The following is a 23,561-nucleotide window of genomic DNA, read 5'->3' as shown; positions in this document are numbered from 1 at the left end:
GCTTCTTTATATTTTATTTTTATTTTTTCCTTAGTTTTTCATGACGCTTCCTAATTTTCTTTTCCTTTTTAATATTTGTATTGTTTTTATCTTGTTAAAATTATATTTTCAAAAAGGTACAGACCTAGCATGTTTATTTTAGGCAAGATGTACAAGCAGATTTCGGATGCTTAATATGGAAGGAGAAATTGGTTATTTATTATGGCTATCATTTTTTATTTGAATAAATGTTTGCTTATAGCTAATTGTGCTTTAACAATGTCATTTATGTATTACCTGCTCCTTGTGGGCCATCTGTTGGAAGAAAAGAAAGTATAATCTTAATAAACATATGTAAATTTATCTCTAATCAAAGAGAGGAATGTCATTGCTGATTTCTCTACCTGTTAAATCTCCATACGTGGCTGAGTACTATCCAAAGCAGATTTGTGAAGGTGGATTTTAACAAGGTGGAGAAAAAAGAGCAAGATATTTCTCATTGTGTTGGATATGACCATCTACTGTGATTTCTACATTACAGTGTTTGGTCCCAGAGCAGCATTTCAAGGCGTACCTGAAGCAGATGCTTCCCAAGCGATTTCACTATGCCAATAATAACCGGATTGAATCTGTACATTTTTATATGGACCAGCAGTGGCAGCTTGCCCGGTAAGCTCTTGGTTTTTGTTTTCATTTCCATTTATTTCGCTTAAGTGGGAGTAAATTGTTTCTGTTGCTGCCTTATCTTTCACTTCTAGCTTGCATTTCATTCCATAAGAGGTATATATTACCATGCTAATGTTATACCAGGGGCTCGTATGGTCTCACACTTCTACCTTGATCAAGCATTACAGACTGGTTTCTACTCATTAAGAATTGCAGCTTTTGGAACAGTTGTCCTCATCTTAGTCATCTTATGGGAATTGGGTTTTTCTTCAGCTTGTTATCTGTGAACAACAGAGACCACAATGAAGAAGAACTAGGTATTTATCTTAAGTGAAGTTATTTGATCATCTGTGATTTCAGACAATCTTCTGTCCTACCTTGTTTGACTTCAGGTGTCTTTATTTGCAGTGTTGGTCTTAGGAACTGAAGAGATGTTGCAAGAGTTCTACTAGTAGCAAGGAAGGTATATATGTAGGGTGGGACAGAGCAGCTGCCAGACAATTATGTAAGCTCCAAAATCTTCCAACTAGGAACTACTGTATGTATGGTTTAATAAATAATCACTCAGAGAAGTACACAGGCCAATAACTAGTTCTTGAAGGAGTTTGGCATGAATCTCCCTAAGGGTAGAAAACTATCAAACAGACCTAAGAAAGAGCATTCTATAATAAGAGCAACCAAAGAAGAGAATGGGCTTACATTGTGTCAAGAAGACTCAATGTGGAAAAGAAAAGCCAAGAAGAGATTGTATTTTAATTGATCCTGTCAGGCTTATTTGTTATGGAGAAATCCCTATGTTTTTCAGGATACAGTCTGAGCTCAAATATTGCACTGGTGGATTTCATGGATCAGACAATGTATTTGCAAACATGCAGGTAAAGACCAAGATTCCAAACTTTTTAACAAACCTGGGCTGTTTTGGGCTTCTTTAACCAGGGATTCTACTGTCAGATTTCCATATTTTTCTCTCAGGCCAAACCTACTTTTATTTCTTTCAACTTCATATGGGATCGTAATTTAGCAAGAGACCACATACTCTCTTTGTTCTTCTTTCCTCCAACTCAGGGCTTCTCAAACTTGGCAACTTTAAGACTTATGGACTTCAACTCCCAGAATTCTCCAGCTGGAGAATTCTGGAAGTTAAAGTCCACAAATCTTAAAGTTGCCAAGTTTGGAGACCTCTGTTCCAACCTTTCAAGGCATTTTCCTCCCTCAAGAAAGAAAATTAAGTCCCCTTTCAATAGATCTTTTATTGGGAGCTGCCTATGAACTTACAGTAACTTTATACTTTAGAAAACATCAGGTAAAATGATATTGATGTTGAGTTGAAATGGGTCTTATAGTCCATCCAATACAACCCCTTGCTCTGTGGAGAAATTGACTAAACTATGCCCGACAGGTGGCCATTCTGCCAGTGTTTAAAACCTTCATTCTTACTATCAGAAAATCCTTTGTAATATTTGCTGAGGTATAAAAAGTGAATTAGGGTCTTCAGGCCCTTGTATAAATAATAGGGAATATTATAGAGAGCCAGTTTGGTTCAGTTTAGCAATTAAGGTATCAGGCTAGGAAGTGGGAGATTGTGAGTTCTAGTCTGACATTAGCCTGAAAGCTGGGTGACTTTGGGCCAGTCAAGTTCTCTGAGCCCAGCCCACCTCACAATGTTGTTGTTGTGGGGAAAATAGGAGGAAAAAGTTGTGTTGGATGTGTAAAAATAACAAAGGCAAGATACAAGTAAATGAATAAAAAAATTTAGCCTTCTTTGAGTCCAGTACTTATTGCTTGACAATTTAGAAGCCATCAAAGGTATAAGTTCAGATTTAGAGTCAGGAAGGGCTCAAAACTTACATTATTTTTAACTGCTTCGTTATTTTATATCTGTTGATTTTAACGTTTTTATGCTATAAGATGCCCCGAGTTGTTTGACATGAGATGAATGGCAAATAAATTTCATAATAAAAAAATACATTTTACTAATTTTGGTGTGGAAATCTCAAGACCTTTAGCTTACTTTAATAAAATGAAAAGAGGGCTGCAATATTTAATTTCTCTTAAATTGCAAGACCTGCTCCTTTTGTAAGCTGCCAATGAGATATTGTGGGATGAAAGTAATTCAGTAGCTGATACCAAATTTGCAAGTTTCCATAATGTTTAAGTTAGAAATAGTCACTGTGCTGCTGAATGAATCAGCTTGTACCCAGATGGTAAGCCTCTTCATTTTGCATTTGATGCTATATTTTGAGCAGCTGTGATGAAATGTAAAAATATATTGTTGGTTTTTTGGGGGGTGGGGGTGGGGTGGGGGAAGTAGCTAAATAGCTTTGCTGGATGAACTTTGCTGCTTTATATTACTGAAAGAGAAAACATGCAAATTTTTGCAGTAGAATATTCACAGTAGTTGGAAAAAAATCCCAGATGTTTTTAGGAGAAAATAAGAAAAAAAAATTCCAAAAGAGTTGATGAACTTCATTCCTTAGAATGAAACTGCTTGCAGCTCACTGTAATTGGCTCAGCGCAGATGTATTCTAAATACTGACAGAAAATGGAAGCATTTAACCTACAATTCCACTAACATTTGCACAGAAATATGTATGATTTGGTATATATTCTAATTGTTCAAAGAAATAAAAGTAGCCCTAGTAGACCATTATGGAAATCTATTGTGGGAATCTGCTGTCAAACTTTATCAAACTATATCAAACTTTGCTTTTATCTGGATTTTCTATTTACATAAATCTATTAAGAAGGGAGACAGCTGTCTTTTAAAGATAGATTTTATCATTCTTTTCTTCTGAAAGCAAATTTTTAATAAACTGCTTTGGGGAATTCAGCAATTTTCCAGCTAAAGACTAACTGGATATTCCAATTTCAGCCAGAGTCACATGGTTGAGTTAAGTGGCTATATAAATTGAATAAATGAAGTAAATAAATCTGTTGTTTTTATTGTAGGCACTTTTTATTGGATTTGGACCTGGATTCAAGTTTCAAACAGAAGTTGATCCCTTTGAAAATATTGAAATCTACAATTTAATGTGTGGTATGATAAATTGGCTTGCTCCCCCTTTACCTACTGGTAGTCTTCGACTTATGACCAGAATTGAGTGTAAAATGTATGTTGCTAAGTGAGAAATTTATTAAGTGAGTTTTACCCATTTTACGACCTTTCTTGCCACAGTTACTAAGTGAATCACTGCATTTGTTAAGTTAGTAATATGGTTGTTAAGTGAACCTGGTTTGCCCATTGACTTTGCTTGTCAGAAAGTTGCAAAAGGGGATTACATGACCCTGGGACACTGCCACCATCATAAATGTGAATCCGTTGTCAAGCATCTGACAACAGGGATGCTGAAATGGTCCTATGTGTGAAAAATGGTCATAAGTCACTTTTTTCAGTGTTGTTGTAATTTCGAACAGTCACTAAACAAACTGTTGTAATTCAAGGACTACCTGTGCTTATTTTGGTTATGTTTATCATCCTGAAAAACCGAAAGATCGTTTCAGTGCCAGTGTCAGTTTCCATTAATGCTAGAAGTAGAATTTGGTCCCTATCTAACTTTCTTCCTTTTCCTTTAAAAACTTCTCTTTTGATTCTGTAAAACTACCCATCTCTAGTTTTGATCTATGTGTTGAACTCTTCCTGTTTATTTTTATATTATGTTTTAATAACATATATTTGTACTTAGGGTTTTTTTAAAAATAGCATGCTTTATTTATACTTATAGTTTTATGGAATAGCTGGCATGACCTGCTATTACATTTAGCACATAGATAAGTAGTCACCGTCTATGTCCGTAGCATGTTTATTGTAAGATTTTTGTTTAAACTGTGATGTAAAGCATACCTTCAACACGGTTTTCTCAACCATTTTAGATCTTCTTGATTTAACGCCAGCCCCTAACAATGGAACTCATGGAAGCCTCAACCACCTTCTGAAGAGAGCCAGTTATATTCCCAAGCATCCCAAAGAAGAAAGCAGCCCTTCTCCATGCCCTTCGGTGGGGCAGAGGACCTCCACTGACGGCCATAGCTGCTCGTGTAAATCTTTGGTAAGGACTTAGATAAACAACAATTGATCTTCAGGGATAGCAATTAGAATTTTTGATGATATTTAATTAAAAATGTTTCCCATTTTCAAGGCGGTATATAAGGACAAATTTGGATACAATTCATTTAAGATTCTGTCTGTCTCTCTCTCTCATCTGTCTATCTCAATCGTTATCTCAATCATTATGTATCTATCTATCATCTGTCATCTATCTATCTATCATCTATCAATCATCTATATAATCTTATTTTTACAAATAACTCGAGATGGCCCCACAAAAACAAAAAACTTGTAAGGTGGATTGGGCTGAGAGAGAGTGACTGACGCAAGAATACCGAACTGGCTTTCATGGCTATGGCAGGACTAGAACTCATACTCTCCCGTGTGTGTGTGTGTGTGTTTTCATCTCATATCTATATCTCTACCTTCCATATCATTTATATGCCTTCCATCTCACTATCCAAAGCAACTCAGTATCACCATTGTGTCAATTTATCAATCATTTTGTAATTTGCCATAGATCTTTTTTTGATATAATTTTTTTATTTGTTTCTTCTGTCTGATGCTGCATTAAAAATGACTTCATCTTTTGCTTTCCTTTACATATAGGGTTTCCCACTGATTCAACCACAGGTAGATCTTACTACTTCGGAAAGTAAGTAGTATAACTGCTTTTGGAAATGGATAACTTAGGCAGAAAACTGCTTTGACTGGGAAGTTACTATATAATAGCAGACCTAGTTTGCCTTTTTACCTTCTGTAGTAAAGAAGATAGAAAAATACAACTTGCCATTTGGGAGGCCCCATGTACTTCAAAAGAAGCAGAAATTTTGCCTTCTTCATAACCATCGTTACGTAAGTGGATTTAGCCAGACCATCAAGATGCCTTTGTGGAGTAGCTATTCTGTTAACAAGCATGTAAGTATGTGGGTAATTCCGTTTTCATTTGAAGAAAAAAAGACATAAAGCATGAGTAGCAGGAAAAAAACAATGTGGCAAGCCAGATGTGGGTTTCATTTAAGTGGGGAACAAAGACTATGGTGATAAATCATTTTTAAATAGTGCATGTTTTCAGCAATGGTTTAAATAAAATACAAAAAATATATTTTTCTGATTTTTTTCTTTTTTTTTCTCTTTACTATGGCCACATATTTCCATGTATTTCTGCAGTGAAAATACAAGATAAGCATTCAGCATATTCTTTTCTCTGAGTCATATAACCAGAAACTAAAACCCAGCTGCTTCTTCACAGATGTACTGTGGAATTTTTTTGTTCTGAATTTGCATCATTCTCCAGCCAAGTCAGGACCATTATTTATCTTGAGCTGTCCTTTGCTAGTTTTCTTAACAAGAAATTTGTAATTTGGTTTATTCATTTTATTTTTATTTATTTGATTTGTCCATCGTTTACAAAATACACGTATAAGAATAAACATAGCTTTGAATACATGAGATAGATACTTATAAGAAAAATAAAAAGAAACAATAGGACAGGGACGGTAGCATGATTGGTGCGCTTATGAGGCTTCTTAGGAAGGGGGTGAGGTCAATAGTAGACAGTCTATGGTTAAAGTTTTTGGGGTTTGGGGAAGAAACCACAGAGTCAGGTAGAGTATTCCAAACATTGACCACTCTGTTGCTGAAGTCGTATTTTCTGCAGTCAAGTTTGGTGCGGTTTACCTTGAGTTTGTGTCTGTTGTCTGCTCTGTTGTTATGATTGAAGCTGAAGTATTCATTTGCAGGTAGGACATTGCAATGTATGATTTTATATACAGTACTATATTTAGGATATATACACAGGATTTTGGGGAAATTTATTACGTTTTGGGAAAGCTATTACGTTGCTAGGCAGATGGATTGATCCATTACTTTTTAAATATAATTTCTCAGTGTATGAATGAATGCATGCATGCAGTGCAGGGATACTTGAATAACAATACTTGAGTAATGTATATTTCCAATGTTCAGTAATTGGAAGTATGTGTGACTGCACAGGCAGCACATCTCAGGAACCCTTTAAAGAAGCTGCATCTTTTCCTGGTTAGGAAAAAGCTGGATAATTCTGGCAAAATACATGCTTAGTTAAGATGTCCATTTTCTCCTTTGCATTCAGATAAATACACAGCCTATACCAATGTACACACACACAATGAATCTCTGAGTATATTAGAAATAGAATTTGTTAAAGACCATGCAGTTGGCATGTCTCATTGCATCCTAAAATCATAAATATTGCTACCCAATCTTTTGCTAAGTAAAGGCCTATGCGCACAGCAATTTGAACATAGGGCTACATCAGTCTATTCTTGATTTTGGAAGATATAAAGGATTTATAAAATGATAAATCCTGTGAATAGAGTGGTCTTTAGAAATCCTCTTTTTAAGCATCAAAACTTAGACTGAGGTACATTCTGTATAGACTTAACAGAGCTGAAACAAAACACTCTTTCATAATATAGCTGGTTTATTGTATCTTATGAAAAAGAACAGGGAGATATTTTGTCTTCTTTATATACAATACATATACATAACCACTAGTACTCTTGTTTTATTTTGTTAATTAGGACAGCTGGAACACCTCTGGAAGTGCCACCAGAAGCTGCTTCTACACGGATCATCGTATTTCTTTAAATAGCAGTCAGATTTGCTCATTTTATGAAAAGCACCCTCAGCTTAACTATGGATTTCTTTTTCCTCCAAGTAATTCCATTTCCTCTCTTATTTCTTCTTCTGAATATTGTTTAGCTAGTTAATTTAGTTTATAGATTTGCTGGGTTCCCATTAAAGTAATAACCAGGTACAATCCTAGTTAGTTTATTTGAGATGAGCCATGGCAGAGATTAATTAATAGCCAAAATAAAACTTCTTGTTTCTGTTTCTTAAAATGCTCTTTTATATGTAAGGATTAAATTTTGGATGTAAGCCATAGCCAATTTAGAAAATCTGTAATTGATATTTATACAAAATATTATTAAATATGAAAAAAGTGTTGTAGAATTATGATTGGCAGATAGAAGGTACAAAACAACCTTTATCTTTTAAATTCAAACTACAAAAGAACCAGCATTTTAAATAAATAAATATACAGCTGTGAGTGGTACATCAATATTAAAATGCTTAATTTCTCACAGAATGAGCTTTGATACAATACTGTATATTGCAGTGAAGGCTAACCTTTTCCTGTGTGCCAAAGGTGCGCTCATGTACCTGCACCCTTGATGCAATGAGTGTGCGACTCTCCTGCCCCCCCGTGCATGCACACACGACCCTCCCACACCGCATGCTTCTGCACATGTGCACGCGTTCCCACACATGCGTCTCTCTCCGCGCATGCATGGCAGATACCTGACAATCAGCTGGCGGGCAGGGGGTGCGCACATGCGCAGTGGGGCTCTTCAGGCGACCTCTCACATGCCACCAGAAGTGGCTCTGTATGCTACTTCCGGCACGCATGCCATAGGTCCACCATCATGGGTATATTGTGTAACAGTGGCTAAATGAAGTTGGAAACCACTAATTCAGAAAGGCTTAGTATGCAAAAAATAATTGGAAGTGTTCCATATTTGCTTCTGGAAATCCAGCCATCTTAATATATACATTTATTTTAATATTTAAATTTTGGTTTTGTTTTTTTTTGTATTTTACAAGTAAATTATGAATTGGATGTTTCCTTATCATAAACACAATCCCCAAATTAGGTGGCATCCTCTTGTCTGAAGCTGATGTTGATTTTTAAATAGGAATTGCCTTTTGTTCCTGTCTGAGTTCATTGTGCTTGTCAACATTCCTGGGAAATTTTGGAATGGTCTCTTTGGTGAACACAGTGCTTCCCAAAATTTGATATCCCTTAACTATGTTGGGACTACTACAAGATTTATATTGTCCAGTCAGCAGGCCAATAGCCATGTTAGTTGGTCATTCTGGGAGATGTAGCTCACCCTTGGAAATACCTTTGTACTGGTGTGCTGACTTAAGAATATTTAGTAACAATATACAATATCTTAAGGCACCCATTGTTGTTTAGGTATTGGGTGGCCTATACATTAAAATAAATATAGCACATAAATAAACCAATAAGCAAACACATCTGTCTGAGTCTTGAACATATTTGGACTTAAATGTTTGGTACCATGTATTTATTTCAAAAGCTAGAAAGGTTTGTAAGTCATTTGATATGTTGATATATACCAGTTAAATACTTGCTTATATATTTTTATGTTTCTAGATTTGATTAAAGAAGATAAAAAAAATTATTATGAAGGACTTCTCTCAAGCAACATAGCACCAATGTATTCTGCTTTTCAAGGTAAAGGCTAATTATTATGGGCTTTTGCTTCTTTTTATGGGAAAAATAAAAGCTAATAAAATATAATTATCTAAAGTTATACTCTTGTGATTGTGTCTGCAATAATATACATGTAGTAATGTTCAATGAATGATGGTGGTGTTCTACATTGTACTATAATTCTTCAGATTCATAACAATTTCCTGAATGCCTACTTTCTTGGTTCTGTATGTCTGCAGTCTACTTCAAATGATCATACCATGGTTTAACGTCTCAAAACAGAAATGAATCTTCTGTTCCTTTATATAGCTTCTTTGGACATGCAAGCAAGACACTTCTAAAATTGGAAGGCTAAAATAATCTCTCTATTTACTTGGGAGTAAACTCATTGAGCTCAAAAGGACTTGTAAATAGATCTATCAAGAATTGTTTTCACTTCTCTAATCCAGATATGAATAATCCTATGGCCATAGATTGAACACTATGCTTCTTTGATTATCTAGGCTCCAAGGATGATACTCAAAATAGCCAAGATAGTCTTTATGTAAAACCATGATGGAAAGTGTTTATAGTGAAAGAAATATTTTCTACTGAATATCTAATTCTAAAGATTAGGAGAATTTCTGGATTGTAGATCACCTCTGCAAAGAGTGTCAGTCCATTCAAGAATTATAAAAAAAGATGGTCAAAGCAAATGTCATTGTTTGATTTATATTGGACGTCCCGACAATGCGCATCAAACTTAAATTTATTCATAAATATCTCTTGGTCTTGGAAGCTCATATCCCAAGCTCCAAACCTCCAGTATGCCAAGTTCAAAATATTGGGGAGGACTGTGTAGTTTCAACATACTTGAAAATAGTTATGAAATTCACACTGTTTTGATAAATTAGTAAAATAAAGGCAGCCCATGGTCACAGAACAAAAAACTAGTGTCACTGAGGGGCTTGGTTCTCGTCAGATCATGACGTTTTCTTAGTGATATTCTCCCTTGTTCTTTCAGTGATTTGGAAATATTTTAATACTGTCCTACTGCCATCCTATGCTGCAGCCAGGAATGGTGTAAATGTGATCACAGGTCCTATATTTGATTATGACTATGACGGCATATATGATACACCAGAGGAAATAAAAAGGTAGGCAGATATCTGTTTTAGCTTTTTTGTGTTTGAGAGACTATGTATTGAAATAACCGCTTTAATTTATGGGAACAAATCTCCTTTAAAATGTATTTTTCTGACTTAACAGAATGTATGTCCTGATGACATAAGAGAATTAACAATTTATACTGAGTCTATCAATCCTTCTATGGCTTCTTCCATATGCTAAAATCCACTGTATTGGATTTTAACATGTGTTAAACTATGGCTTTTTTTTTTTTAAAAAAAGAAAATTACATTCAAATAAGTATTTTAATACATATTTTATTGCAAAGAGTATGAAAGGTTTTTTGATATGGTATTTAAAAGCCGGTGGGTGAAACCATTTCACTGTTCACAATAATCAAAGAGTATTGATTCAAGGTGGTATCAAGGAATATACATTAACATTCTAACAGTGTTGTGGGCAGCCCTTATCAGAGGCATCTGTGGGGAAAGAGGGGAAGGATATCAAAGGAAAAACAAATAATGAAAGCAGTGTCTTGTCATCCCTTTTGCATGCACATCATGACATCCACGCATAACCATGAATCCAGTAGAGCTTGTGTTGCAACGGTGCAATGCTGCTTCTATCATTTGGATGAATGCCTTAAATCATGTGGAGGTATCTTATTCATTGCTGTATTAAAAGTATACTCCACTTTTCAGTAAAGAATGTCCATCACCATTTTAGTAGTAATTATAAGATTTAAAAAAAGAGAAATACATTTCAAGTACATTTTGAAAACATAATTTGAGCATCGTTAAAATGATATTTGCAATTTGGAACAGGAAATAGAGAAGCTCATGATTTATGTTTCTATCACCTCTAATTTCAATAGTGTGATTTGAGAAAATAAATCCACTTGGAGATTGTGAAACCCAGACTGATTGAAAGGGGAAAAAAATTCTCATACCAATAGCCTGGCCTCATTACATATAGTTTTAAAGGTTTATAATCAGTTTTTTAAGTGTACCTGGAAATAATTCCACTCATAGCTTGTGGAATTGGTTTAGCAAGGGAAATCTGCTCCCTCTAAGAGGCTGCATTACTTCAAGTGTAAATTAGCTTACGCTTGATATATCCTGATGGGTTATATTAGGGGTTTCAAGCTTGTGGCCCATGGGCTAGACGTATCACGTGGTAGCCATGCCTATCCGTTTTAGCAAAAGGGGAAAAAAAAAATCACGATACGTCACGTGACAAAAACGTGACACTGCAAGTGTGATGCCCCTGGCTTATATCTACTGGAATAGTAGATCACTTAAAGCTACAGTTTTGGTTTAACCAAAAAGTTGTATATTTTTTTGGTGTGTGGAGTATGCTCAGTACAGCTAACAAGAAAATGTTGCTTTTTTTTTCTTTTCTTTTTTAAAATTAAATTTCAGGCACTCCACTAATTTAGCGGTCCTGATTCCTACTCATTACTTCATTACCTTGACAAGTTGTAAAAATGCTTCCCAGACACCTTTGCAATGTGAAGGATCCCTTGATGTGATATCTTACATTATACCTCATAGAGAAGAGAACAGTGAAAGTTGCACAGTGAGTACAACATTTTAATATATGAAAGATAAAAATGCACAAAAAGGGCTGGGTTTTTTTTTTTTTTTTGAAGCGCAAGTTTCTAGTTTTCATAATGAGTGTGGACAGAGACTTGAACATGTGAGAAATATATGGGAAAAGTTTTGAAATAGGAAAGATGTTTAGCTTTTAAAGTAAAAGGCCTCATTTCTAACCCTGGCATAAACTTTAACGCAACATTAACACAGTCCTAATTATGGCTGATCTGAGTATGTCACAGGAGTCTTATAAATAATAGTGAAATTACCACCAAAATTACTTTTTGCCCTTAGATAATCATTGTTTTTTTCCCCGAATGGATCTCATATAGAGATGTTGGTCATGATTTTTCTGAAGTTTAATATTCAGGTTGCTAGTAGTAATCATGGAAATAAGGGTAAAGTAAATACATATCAAATGTGAAATTGATAATTGGGGTGGATAATTAATACTCTAGGACAAATAAAAAATATTCAAAATCTTGGATCTTGGAGAGATCTTGGGTAGAAAAGTGAGTTGAAAATAATAAAATTAAAGGGAAAAGAAACACAGGAGAAAAATAATTCAAATCCTGGTCTACAATGCAGATTTTTTTTTGGGGGGGCGGGGTGTTCTCTTCGAGTCCATCTTGATTTCTGGAAACTACAAGGACAAGTTCTGTTGGCAGGTTGTTAGGAAGTGGTTTGCCTGCTTCCTAGGACTGAAAGACCCCAAGACCCCCAGCTGGTTTTCTCTCCAAGGTGGGACGAGAACTCACATCTCCCAGTTACAAGACTAGTGCCTAAATCACTACACCAAAGTGACTCACTTAATTGATTTTATTATTCAGTAATTAAATAGGTGTACATAGGAGGTCCTCGCTTTACCACAGTTCATTCGGTGACCATTACAATGCCACTGAAAGAAATGATTTATGACCGTTTCCCCCACTTACGCTGTTGTACCATTCCCATGTCCACGCGATCAAAATTCAGTTGCTTGGCAACCAGTTCATACAGGTGTCAGGATTCCGGCAGTTACCCCCATGAGTCTCAAGCCAAACTTCCAAAACTTAAAAAGGATTTATTGGGAGTTAACATGCCGGCACTGCTTAGGTGTAGCCGACTCTGGGACAAATAATCCACTGTCACCCTTGACCCTGGTTTTCCTTCCACCCCTGGATGTATCTTAATTCATATTCTCCAGTGGGACTCATCCATAGCCAAGAATAATCAATCATGCTCTCCAATTAGAATTTTACGCGGCAGAAACTTAGTTACCTAGTTACTATCTTTGAAAACATTTGTGGAATGTAGTTTCAGTTTAATGACAGGTAACATATAAAAGATAATCAGAGTTGGAAGGGACCTTATAGGTCATCTAGTCCAACCCCCCCACCCAAGAGGGAGACCCAACACCATTTCTGACAAATGGCAGTCCAATCAGTTTTGCAAGCTGCTGCACTGCTCCCTTTCCCTTTCTGTTGGCAACTCGAAAAAGACCATAGAAATATTTTATGAGTTGAAAACAGGTAGACCTCGACTTATAACAATTCATTTAGTGATGGTTCAAAGTTACAATGGCACTGAAAAAAGTGACTTATGATCATTTTTCACACTTACAACCATTGCAGCATCCCCATGGTCACGTGATCATGACGGTTGCAGCGTCCTGGAGTCATGGGATTCACTTTTGGAGATCTTCAGACAAGCCAAGTCAATGGGGAATCCAGATTTGCTTAACAACCATGTTACTAACTGAACAAATGCAATGATTCACTTAACTACCATGGCAAGGAAAGTTGTAAAATGGGGCAAACTCACTTCACAAAGATTTCACAAATAGCAACACCAATTTTGGGCTCAACTGGGTCCGTACCTTGAGGACTACCTGCGTTCATGATGGATGTAGGCAGGGTCCTGTGCAGTGGTGGGATTCATTTTTTTTTTTACTACCGGTTCTGTGGGTGTGGCTTGGTGGGCGTGGCAGGGGAAGGATACTGTAAAATCTCCAGTCAGAAGTGGTATTTGCCGGTTCTCTGAACTACTCAAAATTTCCACTACCAGTTTTCCAGAACTGGTCAGAACCTGCTGAATACCAACTCTAGTCTTGTGGCCTATGATGACCTTTTGCAACCTTCAGACAAGCAAAGTCAATGGGGAATCCATATTCACTTAACAACCACGTTACTAGCTTAGTAACTGCAGATATTCAGTTAACAATCGGTGGCAAGAAATGTCATAAAATGGGGCAAAACCCACTTACAGGTGAAACTCGAAAAACTAGAATATTGTGCAAAAGTTCCTTTATTTCAGTAATGCAACTTAAAAGGTGAAACTAATATATGAGGTAGACTCATTACATGCAAAGCAAGGTACTTCAAGCCGTGATTTGTCATAATTGAGATGATTATGGCTTACAGCTCATGAAAACCCCAAATCCACAATCTCAGAAAATTAGAATATTGTGAAAAGGTTCAATATTCTAGGCTCAAAGTGTCCCACTCTAATCAGCTAATTAAGCCGAAACTCCTGCAAAGGCTTCCTGAGCCTTTAAATGGTCTCTCAGTCAGGTTCAGTAGGAAGCACAATCATGGGAAAGACTGCTGATCTGACAGTTGTGCAGAAAACCATCATTGTCACCCTCCATAAGGAGGGAAAGCCTCAAAAGGTAATTGCAAAAGAAGCTGGATGTTCCCAAAGTGCTGTATCAAAGCACATTAATAGAAAGTTATGTGGAAGGAAAAAGTATGGAAGAAAAAGGTGCACAAGCAGCAGGGATGACCGCAGCCTGGAGAGAATTGTCAGGAAAAGGCCATTCAACAGTGCTGGGGACTTTCACAAGGAGTGGACTGAGGCTGGAGTCAGTGCATCAAGAGCCACCACACAGAGATGGATCCTGGACATGGGCTTCAAATGTCGTATACTTCTTGTCAAGCCGCTCCTGAACAGCAAACATCAGAAGCATCTTACCTGGGCTAAAAAAAACCAGACCTATCCTCTTTTCTGATGAGGGCAACTTTTGCATCTCATTTGCAAACCAAGGACCCAGAGTCTGGAGGAAGAATGGAGAGGCACACACAGCAAAATGCTTGAAGTCCAGTGAGTGTTGATTTGGGGAGCCATGTCATCTGCTGGTGTTGGTCCATTGTGCTTCATTAAGTCCAGGGTCAACGCAGCCGTCTACCAGGAGATTTTGGAGCACTTCATGCTTCCTTCCACAGATGAGCTTTATGGGGGTGCTGACTTCATTTTCCGGTAGGACTTGGCACCTGCCCACACTGCCAAAAGCACCAAAACCTGGTTCAATGACCGTGGGATTATTGTGCTTGATTGGCCAGCAAATTCGCCTGACCTGAACCCCATAGAGAATCTATGGGACATTGCTAAGAGAAAGATGAGAGACATGAGACCGAACAATGCAGAAGAGCTGGAGGCCGCTATTGAAGTATCCTGGTCTTCCATAACACCTCAGCTGTGCCATAGGCTGATAGCTTCCATGCCACGCCACATTGAGGCAGTAATTGCTGCAAAAGGGGCCCAAACCAAGTACTGAGTACATATGCATGCTTATACTTTTCAGAGATCCGATGTTGTTTTATGTACAAACCTTGTTTTATTGATTGCACGTAATCTAATTTTCTGAGATTGTGGATTTGGGGTTCTCATGAGCTGTAAGCCATAATCATCTCAATTATGACAAATCACAGCTTGAACTATCTTCCTTTGCATGTAATGAGTCTATCTCATATATTAGTTTCACCTTTTAAGTTGCATTACTGAAATAAATGAACTTTTGCATGATATTCTAATTGTTCGAGTTTCAACTGTAATTTAAACTGTCTTGCATAGCAACAGAAATTTTGGGCTCAGTTGTGATCGTAAGTTGAGGACTACCTGTACTGCCCAAGGAGCTGCTGATCCAGCTCTACAGAGGTATTATTGTGTCTGTCATCTGCACCTCTAAAACTGTCTGGTTTGGTTCTGCAACCCAACAGGACAGACACAGACTTCAGAAGATAAGTAGGACTGCAGAAAAAACAATTAACACACACCTGCCTTCCATCGAGGACCTGTATACTGCATGAGTCAAAAAGAGGGCTGTGAAAATATTTACAGACCCCTCACATCCAGGACATAAATTGTGTCAACTCCTACCTTCAAAACGATGCTATAGAACACTGCACATCAGAACAACTAGACACAAGGACAGTTTTTTTCCCGTCCATCACTCTGCTAAACAAATAATTACCTTAACACTGTCCAACTATTTACAAAGTACCTTATGATTCTTGACTCTTGACGAACGTATCTTTTATGTACACTGAGAGCATTTGCACCAAGACAAATTCCTTGTGTGTCCAATCACACTTGGCCAATAAAGAATTCTATTTGAAAAAAGATATTGGAATTATGATTTTTTTAATAAATGGAATAAGAATCAACAATGCGACAGATGAGACTAAAAGAACCGGGTATGTTTATTCCTGGGAAGAAAGACTAGATGGTGGTACCTGATGGTACTAGATAACATCGCATATAGTAACAAGTTTAAAGCATCTAAGGTCATGTCATAGAGTGCAATACACAGAATAATGGCTTTAAGGAAATAATTTCTAGCTGATCATCAGGAACTGTTTCCAAATAACATTAAGTATTTAACAGCGGAAGCAATTGCCAGGAAAAATGGCAAGCTCCCTTCCACTGACTGTTTTCAAACAATAGCAGGATAGCCATCTGTCCTGCTGCTTTAATTTGGGCTCCTACATTGAGCAGGGATTGGATCAATGAATTAAATTGGCCTCTTTCAACATTATAATTCCGTGACTGTTCAGTTCACGCTGTTAAGGGAAAGAAGGCTAAATTGCATGCTGTATTAGGACTGTATAGTTATAAAAAGTAGTCATATTACTACAGGGAGAAGGTAAATCCTTTGATCGAGGCTGATGCTCCTTTGTGTGCATTTGAGCATACATGAGAGTTGGAATATGACATGAATAATGATCAATAAGGTGAGTTTAATTCATTAGGAAATACATTATAGGAATAGGCAAATTCTAGTATCCAGCTAATTATGTTCTAGAAACAAGAGAGTCAAAAGTCATATTCTCTTTGCATAAGTTCCTGGGAATATAGGCAAGTGGACATGTCCTGAATCATTTATCTATTTTTTTTAAAAAAAGAGACAGAAGGATAGACAAAGAAATGATACCGAACAGGCTCTTAATTCTCTAGCTAAGCTCTACTGCCCCCTTATGGTCAATAGTTCATGAGCTGTTGAAAATAAGTACTATTAGATTCACCTTTCCATTGAATGTTTAAATATCTTAGAATGTCTGCAACATGAACTAGAATTACCGTCTCTGTCCTATTGTTGCTTTTATTTTTCTTACATGTATCCATGCATTCATAACTATGGTTTTTCTTATACCTATTGTCTTGTAAGCAATTGACAAACCAAATAAAATAAAAATAAAATAAAATCCTTGTTTCTTTTTTCCGATAGGTTGGCAAGCCCGAATCCTTATGGGTTGAAGAGAGAATGAGATTTCATGTTGCACGAGTTAGAGATGTGGAACTTCTTACAGGACTTAGTTTTTATCATGAACAAAAGCAGCCCGTGACTGATATTTTACAGCTGAAAACATATTTGCCAAGTTTTGACAAAGCCAGAATCTAATTTTGTTGCATTTCTGTACCAAAAAGAAAGAGGAACAAGATCACAGCTTCGTAAACATGCTGGAATATTTTCAGAAGATACTGGAGCAAAATGGGAACAAGAAACAAACTGTGCCACATTTTGTATCTCAGGGACATTTAATGGACTGCCTATATCAGAGACAAATAGCTTTCAGCCTTATTATTCTCTTCAATGTGATAGAAATGTCTATACTGTTGTAAAAGCCTGTCTGTAACATCAACACAACAGATCAAATGGGGTAAAAACCAACAGATTTCAACAATGATTTCAACAGTATAAAAAGTGTTCTCAAGTTACTTTATTCTGCCTGAGTTGTTGTTTTTGTTTTACACAGAGGCAGGAGCAAATTAACTACAAGTGAACCCAACTGGCATATATATTTCAAAAGTTATAAGTAATATACGAAGTTTTTTTTAATTGTCATTGTCTGACCTTTTTTTCACTCTGTTTAATAAATAGAATATAATTTAATGGATATTCTTATTTTTGGGGGGGAATATCATACATATCATTTCAGAAGTTCTTTTAAGATTAATGGGATTTACTTTCAGTGGCATGGTTATAGGATTACAGCTCTCATATATTGTGGACCACATGTTCCTGAAAACATAAAAGATAGTTGTATTGTGTTAGTGCAATACTTACATGTTCATGTTATGTTTTTGATACTGCCACCTTGTTCCCAGATACTGTTTCAGAGATCCCCAACTCCCAGTCTGCAGACCAGTGCCAGTCTGTGGCCCGTTAGGAACTGATCTATGCAAGCAGTGAGTAAGCATGAGCGTGCAAAGCTCCATTTGCTTAAGCAATGGGAACACATGTGTGAAACCATCCCTTTCCCTCTGCCCTTGCTGCCACCACCATACCTGTTCCACAAAGCCAGAAAAGTTGGAGACCACTGCTTTATTTGATTAGCCATTCATACGTCTGAACAGGCATGAGCAAGATTTGTGTATGTTCTGTGGCTGAATACTAAGTGAATGCAGAATTGATTGATTTGTTGATTGGATTAATCTCACTGCTGTCTGAGGGACACTTCACATTTTACAACTTCTATCAACACATAAATATCAAGCACACATTGTACAATAAAACAGAATAGTACTAACATAAACAGTGAAATAATAAATTATGTTGGTTCACATAACTAACGCTTTCTTAAAAAGCTCCATTTTTAATAATTGATAGAAGGACCACAATGTAATGACAGATTGAATTACCATGTGGAGGAATTACCACCATTGAAGCCACTGGTGGGATTCAAATGTTTTACTATCAGTTCTATGGGATTGGCTTGGGGGGCTTGGCTTGGCTTGGTGGATGTGGCTTGGTGGGCATGGCAAGGGAAGAATACTATAAAATTGCCATTCCCACCCCACTCCAGAGGTAGGATATTGTAAAATCCCATTCCCTCCCCACTCCTTGGGGAAGGCTACTGTAAAATCCCATTCCCTCCCCACCCGACTAACCTGCTTTTCAGCTCCGCTCTCCTGTGCAGGACAACAAAAAAAGACTCAGCCGATCAGCTGGGACTTGGGAGACAGAAAATAGATGGGGGCAGGGCCAGTCAGGGGTGGTATTTGCCAGTTCTCCAAACTACTCAAAATTTTCATTACCAGTTCTCCAGAACTAGTCAGAATCCGCTGAATACCACCTCTGATTGAAACACACTACTTCTGGCTCTCGTTTTGTGTAAGTGAGGATTAGCATGTGGAAGATAATATCTGGATGAGGTTTATACTAGCGGGATTCATGGAATGATATTGTGTCAATAGGAACTAAATGTAATAAATAGTTTAGTATAAACATCCAAGTTCAAAGAGTGCCAAGGGCTCAAACCTGAGTTATAGGGGTTCAAATTCTCTTCTATTGGAATTCCTTTTTGTCCCATAAGATTAAGTCTAGTAGGAAGATAATGGTACCTTCTTTCTTCAAATGTATATAATTGAAATTACAAAATGCCTTTTTGAGGGAGTAGAAAAATTATAAGTAAATACTGTCTAACAGATAGGTTTTCTTCTTTTCTTTTTCTTTTTACTGATAACAATGATTAAGTCCAATTTTTTGGAAGTCTGAAAATGTTTTTATTTGAATTCACCAATGATGAATGGTATACCGAAAGGAATAAGAGTTTCATGCTGCTATCTGTCCCTTTAAGAATAAGGGAGGAAAACAAGCAAGCAGTTACAATACTGTAGTAGCTTCTTCTTTCAGGGATAATCTCTGTAACAATTGAAGTAGTTATCTAAGATAATGAGCAAGTTGAGAGTCTATTCTTTTGGAATAAAATGCATTTCATGGGAGTCTAAGAATATTATGGTAGCCAGAAATTATCCCACCCCACACTGTGTTTAGCTGGAATGCACGCTATTTCAGTTCTTACACCTACTTATACGTGGTTCCAAATAATAGGAAAAGGACAATAGAATTGGATTGATAAAAAAACAAAAGGAGAATGGCTGATGATGGTATCAAGTTTAAGTATTGCACATAGTTTTGACAAGAATTGCAATATAGTGAGAGTGACCCTGTCAGGTTCTCAGAGGAAAAATCCAGGGAAGATGGGAATTCATTGCCATTACGACAAACACTTAATAATTTAAAGAAAAACAGAAGTAATATTAACTATTTGGTCACAAAACTAAGAAAAATATAATCAGATGCAGACAGATGGTTGCATGCAAAACTCTCCTTGCGTTACCCTTTGTTATCTAGTCTAAACCTTTACTGTTTCTCTGAAAAGCTTAAGGATTGTTTTAAAGCCTGACTCACTTTTGATTCTTTACTCTGTGAGAAATTAAAGTATTTAGCAAGACAGAATCACTGCCAGGGAGGGTGGTGTTAGTATATGTTGATCTCTGAAGTTCTGGTTGATGATAAAGATGATCTTAACTTTCTGAAACTAAGATTTCATTTTATATGTTTTATAATAGTTTGCAAACATTCTTCAACTCCACCACATGGGGTCAGACTGCCCTAATCATTTAAAGTATTTTTTATGATAAGCTACCTGGAAGAAGGAACACAAAAAGAAAGGCAGTTTTTGAATTACCAATATTGAACAAGACTGCATGGTATGAACTACTAAAACATGGACTTTGGCACCCATAACTGCGAGTGTTCAACTTTTATTCTGGAATTTGGACATAAAAACATGGCAGCACATGATATGTTCCTCTTGGAATCCAATCAGCTGGTCAATCTTGCCCACTTTCAGGGTACTCTGTTATATTCCCTTTCCTAACTTCAATCTTCCCCTACAAGAATAAATGAGCATATAATGATCACTCAACAGACTCAGTACTCATTATCTGAGAGCTGTCAGATGCTGATCCCAAAATATTATTTACTCTGAACCCTTGAATCACCAAGCTACAAATTTGAGTTTTACCACCGGGTGCACATAGACACCCGGAGAGAAGCTCAAGAATGATATTTACACAAATGGGCCTTATAGCAAACAAAGACTAGTATACTTGACCTGGAGCAGAAAGTGACTGATATATGTCTATAATCACCATTTTCCACTGGGAGCTAGCACAAATAGTCATAAGAATTGAATAATAGATGTATTAATGCATTTTACTGCCAGAAAGAGAAAATAGAATAAGATAAACTTGATTTGAGCAAGAGTTGCTGCTCTGACACAGGTGTCAAAATGTAAAGTGTCAGGTGTGAAAATCCACCTCTCTCTCTCTCTCTCTCTCTCTCCTAACCATGTTTTCACTTATTCATTTAATGAGTGTTGCATAATTCAAATGATTCCTCCTAACCCATTTTTGTAATATAATACTTACAATTCTAACTCAATACAAACTAAAATAGCATTATTTCATATATTTATTTTAAAAATGAACATTTTTTTTCCTGCCCACCAGACCCCCTCATTAAAAATTAAACACTTATTCAGGAAGGTATAGAGTTGTTCTGTGCATCCTTTGGTGTGGTAATGGTGAAATGAGGCTAGTACAGATTTGTCTGTAATACTGGCAGAGAAACCCATGCTTTGTTGTTTCTGTGTGTCCAGAGTCACAGGGGTGTTGTATCTCTGGACAATGAGTCTTCCTGTATAATCTTTCCAGACAGCTAGGAGAAGGCATAACAATGTGCCACAGTAAAGGCCTGCCAGCTTTTAGGTACCTCAAGATTAGTTAAGTATGTCATTTGGGAGGCAGAATACCAATTGGATTCACTGGCAATAAAGGCTGGGGTCCTGGCTAAATCCAACTGATATTCGGTGTCTACTGCACATTGTTTAATTAGTGCTTTGGCCTGATCACATCCCATGCTTAATGGAAGACCTGGAGAGAAATCCCAAAAGTGCTTTTTCAGGAGGTGACTGGACTTTCTTGTTTTCCTATGAAGACGTTTCGCTTCTCATCCAAGAAGCTTCTTCAGCTGTGACTGGATGGTGGGGAATGGAAGGATTTATACTCCTTGCAGACAGCATTTGCATTCTTTTAGAGAGTCATAGAGGCCACTTGGAGGTTTATCCGTGTCCTCAAGGTCATCTGAATAATCAAATGTGTATGGAGCCTTCTTGGCTGCAGGATGTTTTCTGCCCTGTGTCCGTTCACGCAGGCTGTTGGGGATGAGTCTGTGTTGTCTGCATCTCAAACTGAAGCACAAATGGTTCCTGTAATCTGCATTTTTTTTCATTCCCCACCATCTAGTCAGAGCTGAATAAACTCCTTGGATGAGAAGCAAAATGAAAAATAGGAAAGTCCAGTTGCCTCCTGAAAAAACACCTTTGGGATAACTATGACTTGGATGACTGAGAATTTCCATAGACACCTGGAGAGAAGCTCAAGGATGATATTTTAGTTGCCATTGCCTGTTTCTCTATGGACTGAAAATTATCCCTCATAATTAATGAGGCACATCTGTGGGGGGAGATAATCTGAGCAAACCGATAATTGAGTATGGTCACCCACACTCTAGCCTCCACTTTCATGAGGTCAGTCAGGGTAGCATAAGAGACACATTTTGGGACCTGAAGGGCCAGTCTTAGACATTTTGATTGTACAAGTTCTACTGGTGCAAAACTGGAGAGGGGGCTTAACTGGACACCATAGAGAAATTGTGTTAATGGCTTGGCTGTAAATAATTTGAGTGCTGCAGGTATATAGTGGCATTTGAGAGTCTCTACAAGTGAAATGTTCATAATTTGTGGTATCTTAATGGATTCCAAATACTGGATACTGAATCCAACAGATGTTCTGCCTCCAAATGACATACTTAACTAATCTCAAGGTACCTAAAAACTTGGAGGCCTTTACTGTGGCACATTCTCCTCAGCTGTCTGGAAGGATGATATATAGCCATGAAGAACATATGCATCCGTGTAATGCAACAATTACTTTCAAAATCATCTTAATAATCCAAACTGACCCCACTCTCAAAATAAAAAGGTTTCTACACCCATCTAAAACTATGGCACTTGAAAGAATCTCTCTCCTTCTGAACATGGTAGTCTTTTATTATAAGCTTTTAGACAGCGGTTGGGGGTTATTAATTATCTGCTTTGGAAAGGGTTAGATTAGATGACCACTGAAGTTATTTCCAGCTTTATGATTCTACAATTCTCTGCTTCAAATTTAAGACAGGCAGATTTAATAGATTGTTTTGTACTGTTTCCTGGAGACCTGAAAGCTACCAATTAAAGACAGATGTAAAAGACAGAATGAAGTAAGTTTGAGCCAGCCAAAAGTTTTGAGTTTTAGAAAAGAACATAGCTTCCACTGTCCATGGAATTTTCTTTTTCTATTATAATGTAGGGTGTAAAATTGGATTTGCTGTACTTATGCAATTTGATGTAATGTTTAAGATGTTGGCCTAGGCCAGGGTTCCCCCTGTTGTATATAGACATTTACATACTTGTAATACTACGTTCCGATTGGACAACCACTACCGCCTAGTGATTGGTGGTTAACAACGCATTATGATTGGCCACCTAAACGGCGGGAGGTTTAAAATAATGCCATTGGTTGCGAGCTGCGAGCAGCTGCTATAAAAGAGGCTGCCGCGGCTTGAGTTTAGTTGAATTTTACTGACTGTAAATAAAGAGCTGATTTCAACTCCGGTCTCCAGTCTACTTTGTTCTGGCGATAGAACACCCCCAACTTGGTAACTTAGCAGCTGGCTGGAGAATTCTGGGACTTGAAGTCCACAAGTCTTAAAGTTGCCAAGTTTGGGGAGCCCTGG

General features: G+C 37.1%; 1 protein-coding gene across 1 annotated transcript in view; it reads left to right on the top strand.

The window, feature by feature from the left end:
• ENPP1 (ectonucleotide pyrophosphatase/phosphodiesterase 1) overlaps window positions 1-17,828 on the top strand; it is a 47,066-nt gene extending 29,238 nt beyond the window's left edge. Inside the window, exons 15-25 of the mRNA XM_026705505.2 lie at window positions 521-648; window positions 1,451-1,520; window positions 3,595-3,682; window positions 4,516-4,691; window positions 5,300-5,345; window positions 5,454-5,608; window positions 7,255-7,390; window positions 8,916-8,996; window positions 9,979-10,111; window positions 11,504-11,660; window positions 17,163-17,828. Of these exons, the coding sequence (XP_026561290.1) occupies window positions 521-648; window positions 1,451-1,520; window positions 3,595-3,682; window positions 4,516-4,691; window positions 5,300-5,345; window positions 5,454-5,608; window positions 7,255-7,390; window positions 8,916-8,996; window positions 9,979-10,111; window positions 11,504-11,660; window positions 17,163-17,336 (1,344 nt within the window). The 3' untranslated portion in view covers window positions 17,337-17,828. The remainder of the gene's footprint in view (window positions 1-520; window positions 649-1,450; window positions 1,521-3,594; window positions 3,683-4,515; window positions 4,692-5,299; window positions 5,346-5,453; window positions 5,609-7,254; window positions 7,391-8,915; window positions 8,997-9,978; window positions 10,112-11,503; window positions 11,661-17,162) is intronic.
• Window positions 17,829-23,561: the final 5,733 nt, after the last annotated feature.

This window comes from Pseudonaja textilis, chromosome 1 (assembly GCF_049901715.1).
Source record: "Pseudonaja textilis isolate UNSWEBS1 chromosome 1, rPseTex1.2, whole genome shotgun sequence".
In the NCBI taxonomy this organism is placed as follows: domain Eukaryota; kingdom Metazoa; phylum Chordata; class Lepidosauria; order Squamata; family Elapidae; genus Pseudonaja; species Pseudonaja textilis.
This window is presented reverse-complemented; position numbering and strand designations above follow the sequence as displayed.